The sequence below is a fragment of the Camarhynchus parvulus genome, chromosome 13 (assembly GCF_901933205.1).
Source record: "Camarhynchus parvulus chromosome 13, STF_HiC, whole genome shotgun sequence".
NCBI lineage: Eukaryota > Metazoa > Chordata > Aves > Passeriformes > Thraupidae > Camarhynchus > Camarhynchus parvulus.
Genome location: NC_044583.1, coordinates 13115112 through 13141397, shown reverse-complemented (window position 1 = coordinate 13141397; position 26286 = coordinate 13115112). Strand labels below are relative to the sequence as shown.

The 26286-nt window shown below is 44.0% G+C and overlaps 2 protein-coding genes across 2 annotated transcripts; one reads left to right on the top strand and one right to left on the bottom strand.

Moving 5' to 3' along the window:
• The first annotated feature begins 7 nt into the window (after window positions 1-7).
• Window positions 8-17310, top strand: GEMIN5 (gem nuclear organelle associated protein 5). The gene is given in 29 exon segments (XM_030957378.1): window positions 8-183; window positions 394-548; window positions 971-1152; window positions 1552-1703; window positions 1920-2048; window positions 2922-3054; window positions 3440-3599; window positions 4209-4421; window positions 5096-5181; window positions 5642-5736; window positions 6349-6485; window positions 7523-7596; window positions 7990-8171; window positions 8275-8414; window positions 8819-8990; window positions 9213-9440; window positions 9928-10041; window positions 10236-10364; window positions 10663-10755; window positions 11039-11176; window positions 11501-11648; window positions 11766-11885; window positions 12656-12851; window positions 12853-12867; window positions 13438-13695; window positions 14316-14478; window positions 15077-15638; window positions 16077-16173; window positions 16710-17310. Coding segments are annotated over 29 exon segments (4572 nt in total). The 5' UTR covers window positions 8-38; the 3' UTR covers window positions 16866-17310.
• Window positions 16482-26030, bottom strand: CNOT8 (CCR4-NOT transcription complex subunit 8). Its single transcript, XM_030957379.1, has 7 exons — window positions 25949-26030; window positions 24515-24715; window positions 23078-23271; window positions 21498-21659; window positions 20617-20761; window positions 19871-19981; window positions 16482-19568 (listed from the first exon to the last, which is right to left on the bottom strand). Exons 2-7 carry the CDS (start codon window positions 24629-24631, stop codon window positions 19419-19421), a joined length of 879 nt encoding a protein of 292 aa, XP_030813239.1. The 5' UTR covers window positions 24632-24715; window positions 25949-26030; the 3' UTR covers window positions 16482-19418.
• Between the last annotated feature and the right edge of the window lie 256 nt (window positions 26031-26286).

Genomic DNA, 26286 nt, shown 5'->3' with positions numbered 1-26286 from the left:
TGGCGGCGGTGGGGACGGGAACGGGAACAGGGGCAGGGATGGGGGTGCGGGCGCTGCCCGCCTCCCCCAACTGGTACAGCAGCCGCTGCAGCGATGTCAGCAGCGACGGCCGCCTCTTCGGCTTCGCGGCGAGGCACCGCATCTGCCTGCTGGATGTCGCCGCCGCCGCGCCCACGTTTTACGGTACCGGCACAGCCTTCCCTGTGCAGGGGCTGCGGGGCGGGACCGGCACAGCCTTCCCTGACCCCGCACCGTGCAGGGGCTGCGGGGCCTCCCCGCACCGGGAGCCCAGGGAGGGCCCGGGGGATGCGGGGGGCTCGGGGGGCTCCGGGCGGCCGTCGGAGGGCTCGGTGGGCTCCGGGTGGCCGTGACGGTCGCTCACTGTCGCGACAGGGGAGCTGATCGGACACACGGACAGGATCTCCGGGTTCGCCTTCTGCCACTGCCCCGGGCACGGCGGGCTCTGCGCCAGCAGCTCGGACGATGGAAGCGTCAGAATCTGGGACAGCGGGACCCTGTCGCCGGTGCTGGAGTACAGCCTGCACCAGGTGGGGACACGGGCAGGGCCTCGCGGGTGTTTCAGGGCTCAAAGCAGGCGAGGCTGCTCAGCCCAAAAGTGAATTTCAAACTCGCTGTGGTTAATCCTGTTTGCGCTCCCGGGCGCTCTTTGTGCGCAGCCCGCGGCGCTGTTCATCCCCGTAATGAGCTGCTGCTTCACCCAGCTCGCCTAAAATGATCTCAGCAAATTGCTGTGGCCACAGGACAGAGTAAATGTGTATTTAAAGAGTTACTGCGGCTCGGGAGTGCCCATCAGCAGCTCCATCCATCCTCTAAAACCTGAATGAACAGAGGCACCCAGGGACAAACCGAAGTGCTGCTGGGCACTGCTCTCAGATGATTTCCTGCTGTTACTCTGTGTGTTTAGGTGGCAGTAAAACAGCTCTAAACCTTTCAAATGCTCTTTCTTCAGAATGCCATCTCAGCACTGCACTGGTCCCCTCTTGTGAAAGATCTAATTGTGACCGGTGATGAGAAAGGTGTCATTGTTTGTTACTGGCACAACAGAAATGACAGCCAGCAGTTCTTCCCAGAGCCCAGGACAGTTTTCTGCCTCACCTGTTCTCCTCATCATGAAAACCTGGTGGCCATTGGGTAAATGCTCATTATTTAATGTTTTGTTTTCCTTGTGTTTTGTTTTCCACTCTTCTTCTGCAAGAATTTAACGGTGAGGTTTTGCTACATGGTTGAAATGTAAATTTTAAGAGGTCTTGGTGGTTGTTCTTTTAGTTTTGGAGTAAAACAAATTAGAAATAACATTTAGAGTAAAACAAATTAGAAATAACATTTGGAATTTTGGAGTAAAACAAATTAGAAATAACATTTAGATTTGATAAACTTGCAAAGGGAAAGAAATCTGTAAAAGTATAATGGTCCAGCCTGGCTTCTCTGGAATAGGGTAATGATGACCCTGGAAGGAGCTTGTAAATCACCTTGGATATTATTCCACAAGCATCCAAGAATCCCTCCATTAATTTAAATCTCTGCTTTCAGCTACAAGGATGGCATGGTGGTGATAATTGATATCAGCAGGAAGAGAGAAGTCGTGCACCGGCTGAGAGGCCACGAGGATGAAATCCATGGTCTGGCCTGGTGCCCTGTGCCTGGGGAGGAGAGGTTACCTGCTTGGCAGGATGAGCTCCAGGGTAGGTGAACATGATTAACAACTTGTGGAGTAATTTGTAGTTCAGGTAAATGTCCTTCTAGAGGACTGAATTTTTTACAGAAGCTTAGTAATTAGCTAAGCAAGTGATAAGTTCAACAAAATCTGTTCTGGTACAAATCAGTATAATTTTCAGCTCATTTTTTATGAAGCTTTGATTTTTAAAGCGCAGTAACATGACTTCCATGGTGTTCAGCAGCTCCTTCAGAAGAGGGCAAGGTTCCAAATGGGGAGGTGACACAGGACACAGCCACAAGGAAAGGTTGTTACCTGGCCTCTGGAAGCAAGGATCAAACCATTCGAATATGGAGCTGTACCAGAGGCAGGAGTAAGTAAGAGATAAACAATAACAAGGTGTGGAATAACTCCTGAACTGCAATTTGCCTTTGTGTGCTGAAAGCATGGGGAATGTAATTAAAGCTGCAGATTCACAGGACTCCTCTGTCTGTTTGTCTAGGTTTGAAAAGACAGGTGTCCTCTGAGGAAGGCAGGAACTTCCCTTGAAATGGAAAATGCAAAGCCCCTCCCTCTGAATTATTATAATTTTGAAATTAAGGGGGCTCTCGGGCAAAGATATGGGAGTAGGAATAACAGTTCTTTATTAGGAAAAAAATAAAAATGCAGTGATACAAAACAACACTGATAGAGTCAGAACATGACCTGACACCCTGTGGGTCAGGGTGTTGGTGGCAGTCCTATTAAATGGTGGCTCAGCCCTCCTGCAGTGCCACCTGTGGTTCTGGTGGAGCATGGATCCTGTATGAGGGTGGAGTTTTACTCTGAATGTGGTCCAGTGGTGGTGGAGATGGGCCTGGTCTTCCTCTGGGAATGCAGTGGAAAAGGCTGCTGTAGTTTTCCAAACCTCGGATTGTATCCAGGTAGGAATGCTTGGCTCCTCCCCCTGGGTGGAGGATCTCCCAATGGGATGATGGAATTTTATCAGCCATGCAGTGACACTCACTGGCCCATTAACAGAAGATATTTCCCAGAGGAAGGATTGGTTGTGGAAGAGATAAAGAAAACTGCCCAATTAACAGAGGATAACTGCTCCACCTCTAACAGATGGTGATAGGATACACACTCAGCCACACGAGTGCATTTGATGCACAATTGATACATGAGTGCACAATTCTTGCATTTCCACCCTAAGACACTGAGAATTTGCATGTGTGAGGTGCAGTGATGGCTCCTGGTCCTGCAGGTGTGATGACTCTGAAGCTGCCACCCACCAAGAGGAGAGGAGGGGCCGTGGACCCGGCGGTCAAGGAGCGCATCTGGCTGACGGTGCACTGGCCTGCTGGCCACCCCTCAGACATCCTGTCCAGTGCCTTTGGGTGAGTGGGACACCCAGCAACAGCTGCAGAGTCACTTGTTCCTGCTGAAGAACTGCTGAGTAGAAAACACTCCCCCCTTCTTCCCTCCTTTGCAGTGTTATAGGAGAAAACGGGCCAAGAGTTAGAGTTCAGACTTTGAGAAAGTTACTGTTTGTCCCATAATTTGGCCAATAATCTGAGTATTGACTGCTAATAGCACTAATTGTGGTTTTGCCCATCTATTGGGACAAAATAGCAGTTTTCAGGTGGAGTTTGGGTGTGTGGCTTTTTACAGATGTCTGCAGAATCTATTACTCCTGTAGACTTGCGGTATATTTGTCATATAGTCTGTATAGGGCCTGGGTTGTTCTGAAGTGAAAAATTTAAATAAATTTCAATTTTGCAGAGGAGAACTGCTTCTTTGGAATTTGACCCAGCCTGGCAAACGCAAATGGACTCTTCTGGGATCCTCAGAAGGACAAAACCATTCCCGAATTGTGTTCAATCTCAGCTCTGTGAAGCACCAAGACAGAGAGCTCCTTTTTTCCATTTCAATGGACAGAGATGTAAGAACCATTTAAAAATTAGCATAGGAATGCCTCTACACTGCAGTTTGCCTGAGTGAGACTAACCCTTCTAGGGCCACGGTTTTTCTCTTGAAATGGGTTCATTTTATAACATCATTTTCTACGATTTGTTCTGAGCACAGGTTGTGTTTGTTTATGTTAGTTTATAAACTCAGTCTCTTACCATGGTGGAGTGAATGCTTATGACATTCTCGACTTGAATAGTAAGCATTTAATGAAAGGTTTTCCACTTCTTTTCCTCTATATTTCACTTTTTAAAAGCCTGTTTTTTTTCTTAAAATAATTTAATTGTAGAAAGTAATGCATCTATTTTTATGGGTTTTTTTTAATCTTTGGTCTTCTACTGGCAGCAGAGTGTCTCCTGTTTTGAAATTAGGAGAGAAACTTAGTAAAATAAATTCATTATGTCCATTCCAGTCTTGCAGCTACTGCAGCCCTGTCTGTGACGTGGAATCCATGGGTGCAGATCACATCCTGCCAAGCCTTGCATTTCACCCTTTGTTTCTTCATTTCACTTCTGCTTTGTTTTTCCTTGTCCCGTCAATCACTCTGTATTTAACCATTCCTTATCCCTCAAATATTCTTCAGGTGAAATGCTGGGATCTGTCCACTCTGGATTGCAGCTGGACCATGCCCTCCCTTGGGGGGTTTGTCTACAGCCTTGCCTTCTCCCCCGTGGACACAGGCTGCCTCGCCATCGGGGTCGGGGACAGCATGATCCGAGTCTGGAATACTCTGTCCATCAACAACATCTATGATGTTAAAACCTTCTGGCAAAGCATAAAGTCCAAGGTTACAGCAGTAAGTGTTGGACTCCTTTTTTTCCCCCCCTTATCCTTTTCACTCCATTTTTTTCAAGTATGTTTTTCACTCTGAAGGTTTGTCCCAACTAAAATGAGATAAAGCCATGTTGTTCATTTCATACTCAATTCTTTCTGTGGTCAATACATTTTAGAATCTGACAAGAAGTTTTTAGACCTATTTACAATCCTAGAAGCTTGCATTTACATCTAGTGGAAATAAGCTGAAGTCCAGCTGCCTGTTATGTTACTTTTTCACTTTTATCCTCCTTCCTTGCTTCACCCATGGTTGCCCTTGCTCTGCTAGGAAGTTTGACAGATACAAAAAGCCAATACAACCAACATAGGTGTCTTCAGCTGGGGTTTAACCACTGGTTGGTCAAAAGCTACTGCCTGGTAAAATAGCTGGCAGCTATTTCTGTTTTGTAATGTAGCTATCAAATAGAATTTTAATGATTTTAGTCCCTTGCATCTTATTGCATCTTATCCCATCATAACTGCAAGGGGGGAGGCCTTTGATACTCAGAGCAGAGTGGTCAAATCAAGTGGCTGTGGTTGGAAGGGTGGATATAAGGTCCTTGCTCATCAGCTTCAGCATTTTCCTTTTGTTTATTATTTAGCAATAAAGTGCTTGTAACTTAGGTCATTTTGTGTCTCTTTATATTTTTCTTGCAGTTATCCTGGCATCCAACTAAGGAAGGCTCCTTGGCTTTTGGAACAGATGATGGAAAAGTTGGCATATTTGACACCTTGTCCAGCAGGTAAAAAAGTATTTCAAATTCATTAGTGTCAGATCCTGCTGGTGTGGTCTTTCCTGAGGGATACCTTTGCTGTTAGATGAGTGAGATTAAATTCAAATTAGTCAAACAGGTGGATTTTCTCTACATTTTTCATTTGCATCATGTCCGTGAGCTTCTAAGGTGAACTTGCTTTAAGGTAAATTTAAAATGGCATGACCAGTGATCACCTGTGGGAGTACATCAATTACAGGAAGACTTTTACCCTGAAGGGCATTTTCAGGGAAGGAGGTGCAGCAGGGAGGGGAAGGTCACCAGGACAATTATGTTACAATTTTAGTAGTGTCCTGCAGGAGATGTTAAAGAAAGCTTGGTTGAGCCATGGCTTTTAGAACACCTGGTGTCTCAAGTATGTTGCTTTATCTTCTTTTAATTTCCATTTGCTGAAATCTGACTGCCCCTTCTTCTTTATCTCCCTGCCCAGTGCTAAGAACAAACCACCTCAGATCTCCAGCACTTACCACAAGAAGACAGTGTACACATTAGCCTGGGGTCCTCCCACTCCTCCTCTGATTTCTGGTGAGTCTTCCAGCACCTTGTGACAAAGCAGGATGTCCATGCAGAGCACCCAGATGCCAGGAAGCTGCTATTCCCTCCCTTCTTAGGAGAGGAGCCCCATTTGCTTGGTGGCAATCCTTTGGAGCAGCTGAGAAGGTGTTCTGTTTGAGGAACTTTTAACAGTTTTGCAAGGCTACAAACTCTTACAGTTTGTGAATTCTGGTACCTTCAGCAGATGGGTTTGAGTAGTGCCCCACACCTCTGGGCTTGCTTCAGGCTGTTCCAGGCCAGGAACTTCACAGGCTTCCTGCAGCAATTGCATCAAACCAAATACAGATTCCAGAGTTTCTGCCATTTGAACTTTAGCCCTTCTTACACAACTTGGATTTTTTCTTTTGGGGACCAAAATTTAAAGGGAATTTTATTGTTTTTGTGCTATGAGGGATCTGTTGGTACAAATGAGAGCTCCTTTTAGAGGGTTGTACTGTGAGAATTTCCTGCTGCTGGACCACAGGCAATTGAAGGATGTATGTTCCTTTTTGAAATAATTCTTTGATCTATAGTGGGAGAGATTAGTTCTGTGAAGAGTGATGAAGAACAGGGTGTAATTAGCTCTTTTTCTCTGTTGGATAGGAGAAGAAAGTGATCAGCTCTCTGTAACTTTATATAGTTGTGCTGGAGAAGGAATTGTTTTTCAACACAATCCCTGGAAGCTTAATGGAGAAGCAAATGACATCAACAAAGTCATCAGAGACACCAATTCAATCAAAGTGAGTATGAATTTGAGGGGTTTTATGGATTCATAGTAATCACAACAGAGTTTCCATGGCCTTGTAGTTGTAAGTTTCTGATTTTGCCTTTTTGATGTATCTGTAGCAAAAAGCTTGAACCCCTCAGTCTCCACAGATGAACTTCAGTGACACTGACTCAAACTATTTAAAGAGTTTATATGTTTGTGTCTGAAGAGGGTGGTTGGTATTTTTTTCTCCTGGTGTCAACATAGCACATCTTTTTCTGCCATCAGTTGCTTAATTTTCTGCTCTGTGATTTACTTGGGAAAGGTAAATGGGGGGTAGAGTTTGGTTTTAAAACTGTGGGTGGCAAAACAAATTTTTCATTAAAAACAATAATGATTTAGCAGGAGGCTGTTTTCATTTATACTGCAGGCAGTGCAGAGTGGCTGGTGATCACTGAGCATCTTCCCAAGTGTGATCAGTCATTTCTTAGTTGAAAGTATAAAATAAGTGAAGTGGGCTTGATCTTCAGTTCTTTCAAGCCCGCTGGAGTCAGTCCAGGGGTATTGATTTGTATCAGCTGGGTTTTGGCTTCTTCCTTGAGTTAAGACTCTCTAGGGGTTAAGAGAGTAATGTCAGAGGCATTGAAATGATCATATTTAGGAATCTAGTTGTAAATTGTAAGTAGCTTTTTTCTGAATTCAGGGATAATTAAAAATAAACTTTGGTTTCTTTTGAAGTGTGAAAGAATTTGCTTGCAATGTCTGGTGCTTTCCAAGGAGTGTAAGGATATGAAACATCAAGAAACATCAATGTCCTACTGGAATCCAGACAAAACTTCAAAATATTTCTCAGAACTAAACAACAGCAAAAACCAATCATTGATTCTTGCATCAGTAATTTCAGTCTTAATTGCTCAGATTTATGCCACTGCTACAAAAGCAATGGATACTGTTATGATTTTTCATTTTGCAGACTAATTGCAGCTCTGTCCACTTGCCAGCCTTGCTCTGTTGGATGTACGTGAGAGAGATTTAAGAGGTTTTGGCAATAATTGTGTCTTCTTTCTGCAGCACAAGCTGCCTGCACGCACAGAGGTCAGCTGGAAACCAGATGGCAAACTGCTGGCTCTTGGCAATGAGGATGGGTATGTCCCACTTGTGGGTTCAGGTGGTGTCTGCTGATCTTGACTTCAGTCACTGTGGTGAAGCAAAAATACTTTTTGTTGCCCTGGTTTGTCTCTGTTCTTTCACTGCTGATGTATTTGAATAATGATAATATAGAATTCCCTGTTGTTATTTTTTGTAGCTGCTCTTGGCATGGAGGATCCTCGTTATCACATTAAATTCTGTTTCAAGGATCCACTCATGGTAGAAATGCACTTTACCTGATCAGTGGAACCAGGGTTTGAGTTGACTCCAGAAAGCACAAACTCAGTTACTCTAATTCACATACTGCAATTCTGCTCGTGCAAGATAACAAAAAAGTTCCCATTTTCACCAACTACTGAAATTCTTACACTGTTCTTCTTACATTTCAGCTCAATTGAAATATTTCAGGCACCAAACCTGAAGTTGCTCTGCACTATCCAGCAGCATCACAAACTGATCAATGCCATTCGTTGGCACCACGAGCACGGGACCCAGCCAGAGCTGAGTTATTTGATAGCTTCAGGCTCCATCAATGCCACCATTTATGTACATAATCTGAAGAGTGTTGTAGGTAACAATTTGCAGATTATATTCCAAATCTTGGCATCTTTTTTTTTGTTTATTTCTGTTTTGTCGTTCTGTCTGTCCTTAATAATTTTTCTTTTTTCTTTCAGAGAACTCTTCAGAAAATCCTTTGACAATAACGGAGCCTTTTCGAACTCTGGCTGGGCACACAGCTAAAATCACAAGTCTTTCTTGGAGTCCCCACCACGAGGGAAGATTGGTGTCTGCTTGCTATGATGGCACTGCAGAGGTATTGTCCAAAGCACCTCAGAATTGTATTTCAAATCATCCATTCCACAGCAAGAGCAAAACTTGTTTTTGTGAGATAAACTATTGAAGTACTGCAAGTTTACCTTTGCTAACCATCTGCTTGTTCTGATATGCAGATTATGTTGTGATTTGTGAATTGATTTCTAAGTCCTGTCATTAAGGTTTTCATGTTAGCATTTTTGGATCCTTAGAAAAGAAAAATATTGTGCAGCTGTATCAATGCAAACAAAGGAAACTCTGCATTTTCTCTATGTGCATGTTGGTGTTTGAAATACCCCTGCAAAATCCCAAAAGACAAGGTCCTACCTGTGCAAATCATGAGAAAATCAGAGTATTAGGTGCAGAAGTGACTTTGAGCAATTGCATTTCTTTCTTGTTGCCCAGGTGTGGGATGTGATGAAGGAGGAGCCACTCTGCAACTACCGAGGGCACCAGGGCCGCCTGCTGAGTGTGCAGTGGTCACCAGTGGAGCCAGACTGTGTTTATACAGGAGCAGATGATTTCTCTGTTCACAAATGGCACATCTCCAAGCAGGAGCACACACGGCCTCCTCAGGGTGAGTGTATTCAGACAGAAGATCTTCCCTGAAGGTGATGCTGGAGCTGAGAATTGGGGAGTTGTCATGTTGAATTCCAAATCTGCCTCTTCCTCTTCAGGAATAAACTGTGTCTGGGTTAAAATTGAGTGATCTTATTTGGAAACTAAATGTTGATCCTGAGATTTGGGCAGTTATTACACTAAATTTTGCACTTTTAAATTTTTCACCTTTTGCACCTAGGCAAAAAGAGTATAGAATTAGAGAAGAAAAGAAGTATACAGCCAAAAGTCAAAGCCAAGAAGAAGAAAAAGCCTGTAGGCAAGAGTCCAGGCAAGCAGGATGCAAATGATGCCATGAATGGAGATGAGAGCATGAAGGAAATGCTGCTGGAGGAAAATGGAGTGTCAGACCATGAAGGAGAAAAAGAAGCTCAGGAGGCAGAGTTGGCTGATAAAGTCTCTGTGACTGGTAATAATCAAATCATCTTAGTTCAGTGTTTCCCAGACTGTTCAGCCCTCAGAGCATCACCAAGTTTAATTTTCATGCAGATTTTCTCATTGTTTCGTTTTATTGAAATTGTCCACTTGAAGGAAACAGGCTCTAGAATGCCTTTTATAATTTTCTAGACTGGTCTGGGACTTAACTGTCTTTAGATAACAAGATTCTGCCCTCATGGACAGAGTTACTGTGTTTGGCTTGAAACAATGTCATTTTTGATCAGCATTCATAAATCTTATAATACTGATGGATCTTCATTGGTGTCTCTTGACATCTCATTTAGTCTTCTGACAATTCTCTGTTTTCTTGATATTTGCTTTCCCTAAAAAGCTGTTAAATTCTGTGGCAAAGCAAAGCTTGGTTTCTGTCTATTTCAAAATTAATGTAACAGAATGTGACTATGTGAATTATTCTGTGTGCATTTCCGTTCATTGCTTTTCCTTTTTTTAAATCCCAGTGTCCAGGGATACATCTTCATCTGCATGTGATTATTCTTCATTCAGCTTGCCAAAGCCTTCTGTGACCCAGAAAGCTGCTCCTGTGAAAAAGGATCCACCTAAAGAGAAACCAAGTTAGTATGTTTCAGGGATTTTTAACAGTCCTGTACCAAGGCAGAGTTCCCCATTCTAGACTCGTTTGACTGCAGCTTCCCTTCCTAATGTGACACCAAATTAATGCCAGAGAAAGAAAAGGGTGCTTTTGAAATAATTTGAGGGGTTCTGCTGTAACTGCAGCAACAGTGACTAAAATTGTCTGATTTTTCAGCTCCTGATGCCTCTCTGAAGAAGAGGAAACCTCGTTCTATTCTGCCCTTCAGCACATTAATGGATCACAGATCAAAAGAAGAATTGCATCAGGACTGCTTGAGGCTGGCTGCATGCCTGAAAACTAAAGGTATCTGTATAAAATTCAAAATACTTAAAGGGTAGGTGCTCTCAAAATCAAGTGTTCAGGGACTTGATTTCAACCACAGCACATTTTTTTAAATCCTCACTTTTATTAAAAAGTGTGACTTGGTGTCATATCAAACTTAGATCTGAGTGTTGACCAGCAAATTGTTAAATCTGCTGTACAGGAAAGAAAGTAGAAGACAGAATTATTTGCCAGTACTTGAGTGGTACAGTGACTTGGCACACTGCTGTTCCCAGCTTTGTGTTAAATCCTAAATATTCATTCTTTTTATCTGGTTTAGATAATGAAGATATGTCCTCTGACCTCAAGGATTGCATCCACCTGGGGCTGTTCACAGACAGGGATTCTCTGCACAAGATGATTGATATGGAAGGTAAGTGGCATAAAGAATATGTCCCCTGTAACTGGTATATTCAAGTAGAAAACAAATGGGGGAAAATGCTTGAGTTTTCTTTACTGTGGATTACAGCCTAGGATTAAGAATGAAGCTCTGTGTTAGAAGAATATACATTTTTTTCCCAGATAATTTTTACATCTTTCAGATGCAAACCTGCCTTATCTTGAGCTTGAATGATTTCCCTTTTGCCAAGCTATTTTACTGTGACAAATGATGCTGTTGCACTCATGCTGATGGGAAGTGTCTTTGCTTCCAACAGGAAAGCACCACTTGGAGAATGGGCACGCAGAGCTCTTCCAGCAGCTCATGCTGTGGAAAGGAGACATGAAGGGTGTCCTCCAGGCAGCTGCTGAGAGGGGGCAGCTCACAGACCAGCTGGTAGCCATGGCACCCATGGGTAGGTTTGCTCTAGCACCACATGAACTGCTGGGATTGGCTGCCAAGGGTCCCCTCGTTCTGGTGGTTCTGGACAGAAACTCAGAATTAGTCCTTTGTGATATGGTTAGCAGTCCTTACAGCTTGCTGCTGGTTTAAATGTGTTTTTAAGTTACTTTACTGGCAGTGAATGTTCATTGCTTCATTGACTTGTGTTAGGGTGGTTAAGAAATAAAAAACTGACCTGGGGCAGAGAGGTACATATTGAAGAAACCAGTGATGGTATCACCCAGGAATTCTTCCAGTCATAGAACTGCCTCCAATGGTGTTGCCTTCTCTTTTGCAGTTGGATACCAGGCCTGGGTTTGGACAGTGGAAGCCTTTGCCAAGCAGCTGTGTTTTCAGGAGCAATATGTGAAGGCTGCCTCCCATCTCCTGTCCATCCATAAAGTCTATGAGGCTATTGAGCTCCTGAAAGTAAACAATTTTTACAGGTTGCTGTATATTTATGTTTAGCACTTTATCTTGGTTTTTTTGTGGAGTAGAGTGAGCATTTTGGTTCACTCTTTGGTTCACTCTTTTCACTGTCTGGTTTCCCTTGTGTGCATTAGAGAAGCAATTGTAATGGCCAAGGCCAGGCTGAGACCAGAAGATCCAGTTCTGAAGGAGCTCTACACCAGCTGGGCAGCTCTGCTGGAGAAAGATGGGCATTATTCCATGGCTGCCAAATGGTGAGTGCTACTGGGAGAAGCCAGAATTGGTTCCATGCCCCAAACAAAGAACGTTCTTGGTTTTGTATCAGTTGAAATCTGTTAACTCTGGTCATGGTTGTCTGAGGTGCTTTCTGAGCCTGATCTCACAAAATTTCCATTAATGTAGGTGGGAAGAGGAGCTCCAGAGAGCAGTTTAGAGCAGAAAGTCTAAATGCCATATTGCAGTAAAGCCATCTGTTTCCACTGGAAGTTTTTGGAAACTAGTTTAGCAAGGCTAAGATTGGGTTGTCTACAAAAGCCTTAGCTAATATCCTGGTCATTGGGTTATCCTGCTCCAGCTGGAGTGTTTTAACTTTGTGACTACCAAAATTACTAATACCCCTTGAAATATTTTGGCTGGAGTAGTGTCCTCTGCTTGATGCTGATTTCAGTTCTGGCATTTTTATGGGTATCTCACTTGTGAAAGGATTTGAATGAAACCCAGAGAAATGCAGTAGGGACAAACAGCTGCATATAACCTTTGTGTTTAGTTTTATTGCTCATCCAAGCCATGTGTGGCATGCAGACCACCAGAGATTTCAGTCCTGACTTTGAGGCTGTGTGGCTTTGCATCAGATTCTTCACTATATTGTCTGTAGTAAACTTTGGTAAGAAAAAGTGATGAGAGCTCTGAGAACCCATGGAAAATCCAGGGTCATCTTCATTTGTGTATTTGTGCTACTGTGTTGCAGTACAACTTAAAAACTATTTTAGTACCAATCAACTTGTTTTGCTTTTGTCTTTTTCAGTTATTTGGGAGCTTCCTCACCCTATGATGCAGTTAAAGTGTTGTCAAAAAAGGGGGATGTGGCATCTCTTAAAACTGCTGCTGAGCTTGCTCTGATATCTGGGGAGGAGGAGTTGTCAGCAACTTTGTCTTTGAGATGTGCCCAAGACCTGCTGTTATCCAGGAATTGGGTGGGAGCTCAGGAAGTCCTTCAGCAGCATGAAAACTTTATTTGTGAGTCTGGTCCTTTCCTTTCCACCTTCTTCAGTGTTGTCTCTCTACAGATTGACATAACTTGGCACCAGTTCCCATTTTTTAATAATCCACAGGTGGTCCTTTGGGCTGGTTTTGCCTCAAAATATTTTTCTAGGAGTATATTGGAATGACCCTATGGAATGGTCATGGTGGGGGGGTGTGTAGACTCTGTGCTTGTTGTTATATGGGAGGTTATAGAGAAAAGTGGGATTCTTTTAAGAAATCTTCTTTCTCTAAGAATCTTTTAAATGTAATACTGATCATGAAAAGGAAGAAATTAAGTATTTGCTATTTATTTTAAAGGAACAAATGAGCCAACTGGAAGTCCAGCTGCTGGAGGCTTAGATTTGAAATGTTTTTGTGGACTGAGAAGCAGGTGGCTACCTTGGCTTGCTCTGAGGTTTCCCTCTGACTTCCCTTAGGCTCTATCACCAAGGAGCTGCTCCCAGGCATGATGTTCTGAAGTCACTCTACCTGCTGTGGTCAGCAAGGGATTGTTTTTATGGTTGCAACAGCTCAGTGCTTTTTTTTTTTCCCTCCTTGTTAAAGGGACAGAGACTGGTTTTCTGCCTGAACGAGCTGCTCTGCAGCTGCCTCAGTGAGAGGAATCCCTGTGAGCGAAAGAGCCCCGTGCCCCCCTGTTACCACAGCTGGGAGCTGAACAGAGAGGCCCCATTTTTGGACATGGTGACACAAGTGTGGCAGAATGTGCTGGGCATGGACACCACTGAAAAAGCCACCTGTGCACAGGAGCAGCTTGGCAGGATTGAGCATCCTCCTTCAACCAGCAACACACACCCAAAGCAGGTAAATGGATTTTGATCTGTGCAGGCACAAATCCTTACTTGGGGATGGGCAGTAAACCCAGCCACTCTGTGGTGTTCCAGCAGTTATTCCCAGGGAGCTGATGTCTGCATTCTGCTGTAGGATGGGGTTTTAGTCTGGGAGAGAGATGATCAGCTGCTGGGACAGCTTTGTGTAGCCACCAGTTTGTTTCTGTGCAGGGTAAGAACTGACACAGGGTGTTGGGATCAGCACTGAGGTCACTGAGGTGTGCTGGATGGGAGTGATTGACAGAGCTGAGTAGTCTCAGCAGTGATTCTGTTAGGGGAGGAAGGGCTGCTTGTTGTGAAATTAGTTTGCAAGGTCTGTCCATAGACTGGTGCTCCTGCAGCTCTTCTCTGTGACCACAGTGAGTCACTGCTCCCCCTTCTCATCTGTTTGAAGACACAGGCAAGCACAGTGGCTGATTTTACAGCTCCAGGTGATGTAGAAATGCTGTCTTCTGCATGAAGGAGACTGTATCAATTGCATTGTCACTAAAATTGCTTTTGGTCAAGTCATGTGCTTCTGGGCTCTTCCACAGTTGTCATAAGCTCACACTTTGAAGTAACATTTTTAACTGTGTTCTCTGGTGCTTCCTTTAGGTGCTTTTCCATATCTCCCATGACCTGGCCCTTGCAGCCCTGAGCTGTCACTTGGGTATGTGGGATGAGGCAGTGAAAAGTATTCTTGGGGCTGTGACCCGCAGTTTTGATGCTGGGAATTTCACTCTGATGCAGGAGATTTGCAGTATCATCCTTCCTGAGGGTGAGTCTCTCCTTGTGTCTCTTCTGGCACTGACAGGGCTCTTTCCTGCCAGCACAGCTGTGTCCATTAATGTTCCAAAATCATGTTTGGAAGCAGCAAGACATAGACATGTCTGTGGAAACTTGTGGAATTTGGTTAGTGCAAAGGCCACTGAGCGGTGAAAATTCCTGACTGGGGAAGGAAGCTCAGCTGTGTCACCTGGTGGGAGTGATGTAGGAAACTGAGTGAATTCTCTTCTGTGAGGGAGATACTAGAATGCCGTGTTCATTTCATAGCAACACATACTTCAACTTATCCTCTATTCTTTTAGGTTATGCAGTGCATTTATGTTGTGGCTTGTGATTATGTGACTCTTGTGTTTTGCAGCTTGAGACCAAGGAAGTTTGCTGTAGCTGATAAAAGCATTTTATCTAGAACAGAGTAATTTGTTCACAAAGATGCCAAAAATGTTTTTACTTTCATAGTTTGTGCACTGCTCTGCCAGCATCTGAGTAGATCCCTGATTTGGATTTCCAGGGTTTTCTGGTTCATTTACCAGATCTGCTCATTGTCTTTGGAAAGTTCCATGAACTATTTGTTATCCTTTTCTCATTATTAGGCTGTGATGACCTGAGAGACAAACTGGACAGCACAAACTCTCAGAGCATGGATGCCTGCAGGAGTCTGGAGGGCTTTGTGGCTTACAGACAGCTCTATAACCTGTGGTGGAACTCACCCAAAGTCTCCCTTGGCCTGCAGAAGGCTGTGTTGGGTCCCAGTGTGCAGACAGCTCTTGAGAAGAGCTGTGTTTCAGGTGACCCAGCCCCTGAGGAAACGGTTCAGACTACAGCTGAGATGGATGAAAACCTCTGCAGTACAACTGAAGTTTCCAAGTGTGAGACACAGAGTGACTCAAGAACTGATTCAGTTGATGTGGCAGACAGACAGTCAACACCGAAGGGTTGCCAAGTGCTCCTTTCAGAAGAGATGGCTGCCTTGCAGAACACCCAGAGGGACATAGCTGAGGTCCAGGAGACTTTAGCAGAGATGATCCGCCAGCATCAGCAGCAGAGGAACAATGTCCAGGAAAACACAAATGGAGACAGCCAGGGAAGCAACCTGGACCAGAGTTCAGAGACTGAATCAGACAAACCATGCTCTGACAGCAACCAGATGAATTGGTAAGACTCAGCACAGGAATGAATGTTGAAAAGTGCTGCTTTTTTGTGTGTTTGTGCAGGAAATTTCTTGTTTTGCCTAAACTGCCTCTAATCTCCAGCCCATCACCCAGGAACACTTGAATATACAGCTCAGAAATCTTGCATTTCCCCTGGGCTGAACCACCACATGCATAAGCTCAGTGCAACTGAACAGTTTTGTGATGCATGAGGTGTTGTTACAGTGAATAAACAGGACAGCTTGAGAAAGGGGGGAGGATAATGAAAAGGCTGAGCATGATCTAATAGTTTTCTTTGTTGAATATTGGTTTGGGACTTTGGCAGAACGAGCTAGAGCATAAAACACTCAGCCTGTTCTCTCCTGTGCTCCTTGTCCAGGAGGGAGGCTGCACAGTCACCTAACAAAAGAGTTACTCATGACACCTGCTCTTCTCTTGACAGCAAAGAAGAAGCAAAGCAACCAGTTACACTCCCTGAGCTCACAAAGCAGCTTCTGAAAGCAAAGCAGAAATTAGCTGAATTCCCAGACAATTTAAAGGTAAGTTTTCAGAAGAGCCATTGCAGTTTTGAAAAAAGTCATTCTGTAAGGGCAGCCTTATCACAGAACCCCTTTCATACAGAAAGGAAAGGAACAGTGACATTCCTTGTGATCTTGTGGCAGTTTTGAGAGAGAACTGACACATGGCAGTAGGGGTGGTGTTTTTCTTTCAATTATTATTTTCCCCATGCAATTGGAAAGCAAAGCTAAAGCTACTGGCCTGTATGGATCATCCCATGCATTTTAAGAGTAATCCCTTGCTACTTATATATGAAAAAAATTATAAACAATGAAATCAAAAATTTAAACTATAAAATGGCTTTAATAGATTAGGAACTGTAGAAAGTACACATAACATTCAACAACATGTAACCATGGTGATTGGGCAAGAGTGATAAACCTGGGTAAATGTGAACAGAAAATGCATCTGGCTGTTCTGAGAATGCTACAAAGCAGTGTCTTTAGAGAGCTGCCTGATTATGCTGAACAACTGTAATATAAATTGTAGACATCACCTCGTGGTCCTTTTTTTGCAGGTCTTCCCATTCCCTGACGTGCTGGAGTGCTGCCTGGTGCTCCTTCACCTGGGATCCCAGTGTCCTCCTGAGCTGCAGGAAGAGGCTCTGGCTCTCCTGAGGAAACACGGTGGTGCTGGTGTTTACAAAAAGGCTGGCAGGAGATTCTTGACATGACAGTTGAGACCAAAGTGTCTCCCTTGAGCTGCCTCCAGCTACTGAACACTAAGGCTGCTCTTTCTTCAAGTGAAGGCTTCTTTTGATGGCTGTGGCTGTTACTGATACCAAATGTCAGGTTTATACACATCCACTTGTGCTCATCCACTGATACTTATTTAAGGAGACTGTTAGAAAACTGAAAAGCAGTAGTGAACTGTTGTAACTGATTTTCGTATAGTTTTTTTTTTATTTGTTGGACACTATGCTTTTGAAAGCTCTTGCTATTTACATGCAAGAGAAAGTTTTGAGCAGCTGTGTAGTCTTTCAGCAGAGGAGGAAGAGTAGCTGCCCTCAGGAAAATCAATGGTTTCTGTGAGCAAACTGACCCTTAGGCCAGTATTGTTCTTGAAAGCTTTTTGAGTTTATTTTCTCTCCTTTAAATAAAGTCTTCTACAACCATGAATTGGTATTTAATTTGATGAATAGAAATAAGTTCTCTAGAATGGTGCTATTCTAGAAAGTGCCAAAACTAGTCTTGGATTTTGCAGTCTTGAACATGCAGTATTTTGACCAGTCTTACAGCTACTTAAAGGCTTTGTCTGTCGTGTTAGAAAAGGTAACTTCTATGAAGAGCACAAGTGTGCATAAGCCTTAGTGAGCATAGCATCTGTCTTAGTCATTTTTAGAAGCAAGGTTTTAAATGCAGCAAAAGTTGAAGGGGGAAAGCGTTCATCCTGAATTTAGAAAGTTTCAAGTACAGTAAAGATTATTGTTTAAGAATTAAAAGGAGGAGTAAGGGATTTTTAGATCAAAAGTTGTTCCAGATTCTTCCAGCCAAAATGCATACTTAAATTCTGACAGATTTCCTGCTTCAAGCTGAGTAAAGCCTCACAACAACTTCAAGAGCAGCAGGTGAAAGCCAGGGGTTAGACTGAACAACATCACTGATTAAACACATCTACAGAGGCACTGTTGCCACCAATTTGAATTTGCTAAATTCTGTACAAAGCACCTGAAAACCAGGCGGGGGAGCCAGTGCTTCACCAAACTGCCTTCCTGCACTTAGAGCAGGAGCCACTGGAGTTTAGATGAGCAGAAAACTTCACACGCACGTTTGTCCCTTCAAGTGGCCACTCTGCAGTGCAGGAATACTGCTCCAGCGTGAGCTGTGCTGAGAGAGCAGCAGGGAGAGAACACAGCTCTGCCAGAGCTCTTACAGCTCAGCTTTCCTCAGCTACTGTACAATAAGCTCAAAAGACATTTCACTAAATAGTAAAGGAAACAAACTTCAGCATCTTCAGGCATGTATCTCCCAAACTCAGATTCCAAAGCCTCAGTTGTGGAAATTCTAGTGCTTGATGGAAAATCCAAACCAAAGCCTGGTTTAAAAAAATTTATTTTACAAAAAATAAAAACTAGTCTTTACAAACATTTCAAATACCAGCTCTAAACCTCAACTCTTTAATATTGGATTAAGCGTGTTCAAAATGCCAGACAAAGTCTTAAAAATTTTTTAAGTTTGACATGTCCAGAAGGGTTTGTTCTTTTAAGAAATGTCATTACAGAGCTGTTAAAAAAATACTATAGAATGTTTTTCAAAGTCAGAATCCCAAGTTCTTCATCCTCTTAACTACTTTTCAGGTGTTTATAATGAAAAAGACCCAGAAACTCAGGAAAAAAATCAGAAACACTGTTTTACCTGTTAAGCATATTGTAAAATTAGGGGCTGGAGAAGCAGGGGGGAGAAGAGGAATAATATTTGTCCATGCTGACCTAGTTGTGTTGCATGAGATGAATAAAATGTGTAGGTTTAAGTTGAAGAAAACAGAAGTCATAGCATTGGTCCAATCCCCTGTCAAAGGTGAACTTTTGGGCCTCTGAATGTATTTCCAGAACAGTTCCTTAATACCCGTAAGAACAAAGCTGAGGCTTAGCATGGGTCAAATCAGTAACACAGAGAATTAGAAACTAAGGAGTGCTGATCAAATCAGCTCCATTAATCTCCATTCCCTCTGTTGTTAAAGCAAATCTCTGAATATTTTTAGCTGCAAGGATCATTTTTAATGTCATCTGTTCCCAAACCTCTGCAGTGATCAAAGGGAGCAATTTCCACAGACAGATAAAATAAGCAACACATGAGGTGAAGCTGTCACTCTCACAACATGCAGAAGTTTTAAAATAAGCTTTATAAAACACAAATTGCAAATTTGCGTGCGTGTCTGTGTCCATTTTCACTGCATTTCCCAACCCTCAGCTCTACCCAATACTCTACAGGTAAATCTTCCTTGCAGATTCTGTACAGTAAAAAGAGGAAAAAAACAGAGGTATACACAGTAGATTCTGTCCTTTGCCCTTGGTATTAAAAATATAGCAAACCACAAATGCTGGCATTAGGAAATCAGTCAACTCTTCTGGGTTTCAAAGGAAAATGCAGCTCTTCAGCAAAACTGCAAGGCTTGGGTGCAGCCTGTGTACTGGAGATGCTTTTTGTTTGAGACACTGTGTAGGGAAAATGGTTGAGGACAGCAGCTGCCAAAATGGTAAACATGTTCTGCTGAGGGGCACCGCTCATCACGGCTGCATGTTGTTGATAATGGCCAAAATGCTCATTTTCTCTTGGGCTGAGTCCACATCTTCATTTTGTTTCTGAGCCACTCCTGTGCCAAGGCCATACAGTCGTCCGCAATACTTTGCATCATCAATTGTATCCTCAAAAAATAACTGCAGATTTAAAAAAAAAGAGAAACAGGTATTGTTTAATTGTGCCTCTACATCAGAAAATATCCAGTGTTAATTAACAGCTCATTTGAAATCAGCCACCTCCAAGATGGAGTGTACAAATTAAAATAAGCAATGCAAGGGGAGTAAACAGAACAAGTCTGTGCCAAAATCAGCAATTCCTATTCCTGATAGCTTGAAGTGTGATGGCCACAAGGCTCAAAAATCCCAAACCAAAACAAACAACAGGTTATACATGTTGACGTTTATGGACAGAAAGTGGAGAAGGAAGAACACTGAAGTACCTCTTTCATTCTGAAAAATGCCATTCCTGTGAGGAGAGAGTCTGATCCTGCCTGGTGTTGTCGACCAATTCGCTGCAAATCCAGCTGGTCTGCCACTTCCTGAAGGCCACCCTGCAAAGAGAACAGATTTTATTTTGGGAGATTCATCTCTTGCCAAAATTGCCACATTTCTCCAAAACACGAGGGCAAGCAGGGTACGATGAACCAATGCAGATCCCAGCAGTACCCACCCTCCAGCTGGGAGTGAAACACAGTGGGAAATGGTGTTCAAAAGTGCACAAATAACTCTTCTCAAATTTAGGGGCCTTCTTTGCCTGTTGCAAATACTTGAGATAACCGTGGGTACATTCATAGGTTACACAAGCTGGGCCTTTCCCTCCCTTTACTCAAGGCTGTGATTCAGTAGATAAATTACTTTCAAACCTCTTACCAGTTAAGCCATGGAGTATTTCATGTAAAAGAAATACCCTTGCATGGGAAACATAAATATGCTGAATTATAATGAGCCTCTGATAAACAAACCAGAAGGCTGTGGCAATGTCCCCTTTATAATAAACACATTGGTAAATCTGAAACTGGGGAGGGCAGTATCCATTAGACACAAACTGTGTCTCAGGTGCTTCTCTGTCACTACTTTTATTCGTATTCCCATTTTAAGACAACATATGCAGCAGTTCTGCCACCTGTATTCCTGTACATGCACAGTGTTGATACTCATCACCTGCTTGCTGGGGAGATTAAAGTACCTTGAGGTTTTTGCAGCTCTTCATTAAGTACTTCACATCATAGATAGATGGGAAGAAAAGGTTTAAGATGTGGAAAAATTCATGTTCCTCTTCTGGTAACCTGGAGTCTGTCAACAACTTCACCATGTAGCCAAAGTCATAACCACTGAAAACAAAACCATAGAGAAACCAGGTAAACAGGCAGTACCTAAACCCCAAGGTACTGTACCTCCCTTTTCAACAGAATTTTACTTGCTGTGCCTTTCAAACCTTAACATTTTCTGACATTCATAAAACTCTAGATTTCTGCCAGAACTCATCCTGATTTTTTATGTCAATGCAGGACTTTGGGATGCGCCCCCAAGTGCCTTCACTAGCCTTTTGTGGAGCAGCTAAGCCATTGGGAAGAATACACATTTCTTCCCAACTCTGTATATTTCTGTAGGTAAGGGCAATACAGAAAAGAAGGAAACCCTGCAAGATATCTGTTGAAATAGAAGGAAGTTGCAAGTCCTTTCATTTGTGATACCATGTTGGACCAGAGGCTTCCTGATCAAGCCGGTTGAAATGTTACAAGAAAGATATCTTAACCACACAGGTGGAAGTTCAGAGCACCACCAACATTGTAAGGAGGAAGAAACAAAATCCTTTACAATGCATTTACTAAGTGCAGAAATCACATTTCAACTTCTTCAAGAGAGAGAGACTACAACAGCAAAATGATTTACAAGCAGTTAGGAAGTCAGACCATGAAGTGTCCTTACTTCTTAAACTTGGCCTTCATATTCTGAAGCTTATTTTAAGAACTGCAGGACTGATAATTTTTCTCCTTAAAATGTGTCAATATCCATGGAAAATGCAGAGAATTAAGAAGAGATTTAACAGGGTCATCCTGGGCCCACCTGTGGAAGGACAGCCATTTCACACTGTCACTGAGGACGACCCCCGACGTCATCAGCAACTCAGCAAAGTGCAGGGTGTCAATCCCTTCTTCTTCATGCTTCTGGAACTGCAGCCCAGAGCTGGCAAGGAGGTCTATGGAATCCTGAGAGTACATGTCTTCCCTGAAGGAAAAAGAAAAAAAGCAAGTTTGCACTCAGGGTGCTGCCAAGACAAGCTCATTTTAGAAAAATTCTCCCCACACTATGTCAAGAATTGGACTAAGCAGTAGGATACTTCTGGGTTCCAGTTTGTCCCTCTAGAAAATTCAAACTGGCTCAGTTTCAATATCCCTACTGCAGCCTCCTAGAGCCATAACAAGCTGTTTTGTGATCATAACTAGTTAACACTTCCATTGCTAGTGCAAATTCCAAAGATTCCAGCTCCATAACTGACTGTTTTGAACAATGTCCCTTCTGCAAGGTGAAGGGAAGCACCACAGATGAGGCCCAGAGAAAAGGGGAGTTCCCCCAAACAGGAAGATGTGCAGCTCTAAAGCACTGACCATCATTCCTGCCTACATTTTTCCTTTTCACTCTACAGTATGTACCACCTTATCAGCACCTCCACTTCCATCTCTGGAGTAAACAGAATTGCATCATCCTTGACTCAGGAAGCAGGACAAGAATGATGTGCTTGGTGGAGAGCTGAGCAGGAACCTGACCTCTTTACTGGTTTGTGTCATTTGAGGGGGAGGAAACACACAGAGCCAAGTTCTATCAATATGATAACTCATTTAAATGAAGTGATCACACAGCAAAAACCACTTCACTCTGATTTCAATACTTGTAACAGGCTCATAAATTTGTGGAGTAAATAGTGCAACTTTTGGGGTCAAGAACTGGATGATCTGCACATAGGAGCTACAAATTTTTGTAATGCTTTTCAACGACAGTTTCATAAAAGTAGATTGATTTCCTCTACATATGTGGTTTTGCCAGATAAACCCTTTCTTTATTTCCAGACAGCTCTAGTGGTAATTATGCTGAGTTTATCTTTATAATTACAGGGGAAGATATAATGAAACTTGTTTCAGCTGCAACCCAGGATATTACAGTATGGAGGAGACAAGAACTGCCACACTCCATTTAACAAGATTCATTCTGAACAGATGTGATGATTACACCAACATGCTTTTAGATCCCAGCTTATACTTAAGCATGGATTTGTAAAGAAGTCTTTTTCTTTTTGATGAGACCAGCACATCCATTTATTTTTAGCAGAAAGAGATGGAGCTTTACATAGAGATATATATATATGAAGTTTCAAACATTGGTCCAGAATAAAAAGGCACACAAAATTATGAAGAGAAAGGGTAATAAAGATAGAATTTTAGAATTCTAAATTTTAGAATTTAGACTTTGACCTCCAGATACACTCCTGACACTCCAAAATAGGTTCCCACATAGTCAGTAATAGAATCTGAATCCTTATTGCTCAGAAGCAGCCAGCAGTGATGAGCACATGGACACTGATATTTGCCAAAGGAAAGCATCTCCCCAGCAGAAGGAACAGGAAATTAATGCCCAGCCCAAAGACTCACGTGAGGTTGAATTTGAAGTTGAACTGCCAGGTGTTAATGCCAGAAGGATATTCCCCCTTCTCATTGGTGAAAGTCAGGCCCAGCTGGATGATTTTCAGCAGGTCGACGTTGCAGCGCAGGAGCTGGTACTGGTAATCGATGGAGCTGCGGAATTCACCGATCGGCCTCACCACCACGCCCGGGAACTCCGTGTCCTGGCACAAAGGGAAAACTCAGCTTCACCTTGGATTCTGCTAGGAGTCATCATTACCATTCTGTTAGGACAGCCCAGACAGTGAAAACCTTCACTGCTTCTGAGGAACAGTCAGTGCCCACATGAACAAAAACTACTGTCAGACAAACACATCTCAGCAACAGCAGCCGTCTGTTAGATGAAAAATCATCTTTTGGATGAAGAACCTCTTACTCAGCCTGTGACTGTGTGCTGTCACCAAACTGCCACACTGCTTCTACCCTCAGACTGGGTCACTGAGCTTCTCCTGACTACACACAAAACCTTTCACAACAAACCCAGTGCTGTGCACCTGACACAATCTCTCCCTTGCCCAAGAGGTTTATCTGTCTACTCTTACAGCACAGTCACCCAAACAAACCCTAAGAACACTTTCAGTGAGACTGAAAAGAAGCAAAAAGTTCATTTTCCATTGACAAACGCTACCAAAAAAAAATCATATTCACTTCCAGAGCTGAATTTGACACCAAAATTCCACACACTCTGAAAAGGCACCTGTCTTTTGCCACGCTTTTAATGAGGACTCTTCAAAACTTGAGGTTCAGAGTTCCTACGCAAAGCCAGCAGAACTTACAGTATCAGAGCTAAAACCAGTTCTTTATCTAACACACTGGGGTGCTGCCAAGCAGATTCAGACTTGTAAGAGCAGGAGGAGATTCCTCCCACCTGGGGGAGAGTCTGCTCTTGTTAAACAAAGCTTTCTGAACATGTTGTCTTATCTGCAGCCAGAATATTTTTCTTCCCTAAGAATCAACATCTGCCCTTATTAGAAAGGAGGCAGCTCAGCTAGCTAGCAGTCACTTGCAGGCCTTTTGACTTCCAGTCCTATGGCATCTTCTATAATTAAATGGAGAGAAGCATTCAAAGGAGCATTCAAAAACTGGTGGAAAAATAAGGATTTAAACCCAATTGTGACTTGCTTCATTTTCCTGTTGCACAAACAAATACACTATGAATAGCTAAATATTAAATAAATTCATGTTTTTAAGTTGGTCTCCCTCCTCCCCTTCTTTCAATCACTCCATACTCAGCACTGCTAGTATTAAATTCTGGAAAGCTACCAAATAGCTTTTTACTTTTTCACCTCTTCTAGTTCAGTTTGACTGGGAGTGGGGAGAAATAACTTCTCACTCAAGAATCAGCTTAGTCCACAACCCCCAAAAAACCCTTGAATAAGGCAATTAGGTCAAGTATAAAACATTTACCATGGCAATGTAGCTGTAACTCAGGACAATCTCCCGAATTTTCCTCATCTCCTCCTCCAGGTTGTTGGCCCATACTTCACAGATAACCTGGCTGTTCTCTGCAAGGGCTGCTGGCATCTTGCAGGGACCAGGAAAAAAGGCAGCAGATGCTGAACTCCAATGACAGTGCAGGATCACAAGCTGTGCAATCTTATCAGTGTGCTGCATTAAAGAGATAAATAAATAGTGCTTTAAGTGAAGGAAGAGTGACATGTGAATAAATGCTCTGTAGGAGTCAGTCACTTCCATTTTCACCTTCAAATACCCCATTTAAAGTTTACACCAAATTTTCTTGCTTTATCACTTTCTGTAAACATGCTGAATGAAATCAAGAGCATCTGTTCACAATATAAGAGCAGATGCACAACCAACAGTCCGGTTATTTATGTAAAGAATCATTATTCCTATCTTCCTTTTCCTGGCATAAGCTTTGACACTTTGGGCACAAGATGTACAGGCACTGAATCCTCATCTGTAACCCTCAACTATTTCCCCATCCCTGGAAGTGTTCAGGGCTGCCTGGAGCTCTGAGCAACCTGGGCTAGTGGAAGGGGGGGGTGAAATGAGATGATCTTGAAGGTCCTCTCCAATCCAAACCCCTCTGTGATTCTGTGATGAAGACAATTGTTTAAACACAATAACAGAATGCAGTAGATAGAACACTCATTGGCACGAGGTTCAATGGGTATGAATATCTAAAGGAGGGTGCCAAGAAGATGGAGCCAGGCTCATCTTGGTGATGCCAAGCCACACGACAAGACACAACGGGCAGAAAGCGAGCACAGGAAGTCTCCCCTGCACATGAAGAACATGAGCAAAAACTGTGCAGGGACCGGGCACGGGAACAGGTTGCCCAGAGAGGTTTTGGAGTCTGCCTCAATGGAGATATTCCAGAACTGTCTGGACTCACTCCTGTGCCACACGCTCTGGGCTGACCCTGCTTGGGCAGGGAGGTTGGATCAGTGACCCACTGCGGTCCCTTCTACCCCACTCTGGGATTCTGTCTGAGGTAACTGGGGCCACGCTGCAGGGAGTGTTCCACCGGCACCACCGGCAGGGTCAGCAGTGTCCCAGCCCGGCTGAGCCCCCGGCCGGAGCCGCTTTCCCGCAATAACACCGGCGAACCGCTCCCAGGCGCCTCGGAGCAGGAGGCTCCGGCTCAGCCGGGCCGGGCCCTGCGCCACAGTTACCGGGAGCGCACCGCCACAGCCCGGCCCGGCCCGGGGGCACCTCAGGGCCCCCTCACACCCGGGGGCGGCCGGACGCGGCTCACCGCGGCCGGGGAGCGGGAGGGCCGCTGTCCGCGCCGCCGTCCCCCGAACCCCAGCGGCAGCCCTGCCCCCTCAGCGCCCGTCCCGGTGCCGGTGCCTGTCCGCCCGCCCCGCTCCCCGGTACCTCCCGGCAGCCGCGGCCGGGACGCGCCGCTCTCGCCCCGCGCAGCCGCGATGGCTCCGAGTGGCCCCCGCCGCGACGGGCGGCGCTTCCGGGTCTCGCGCCGCTTTGCCTCTCGCGAGAGAGAGCGAGACATGGCGGAGCGGGCGGTGCGCGCGGCGGGGCGGGGCGGGGCGGGGGGGGGGGGGCGGGTACGGTACTGCGCGCGGCCGCGATGCTCGCACTGCGCATGCGCCCAGCGCTACCCGGCTCGTGTCTCTCCTCCTCCTGCGCCCCCCTTCGCAGTCTAATGGGCTCGCCCGGGCTCCCCTCGCTACAAATGGCGGGCGAGTCCAAACTCC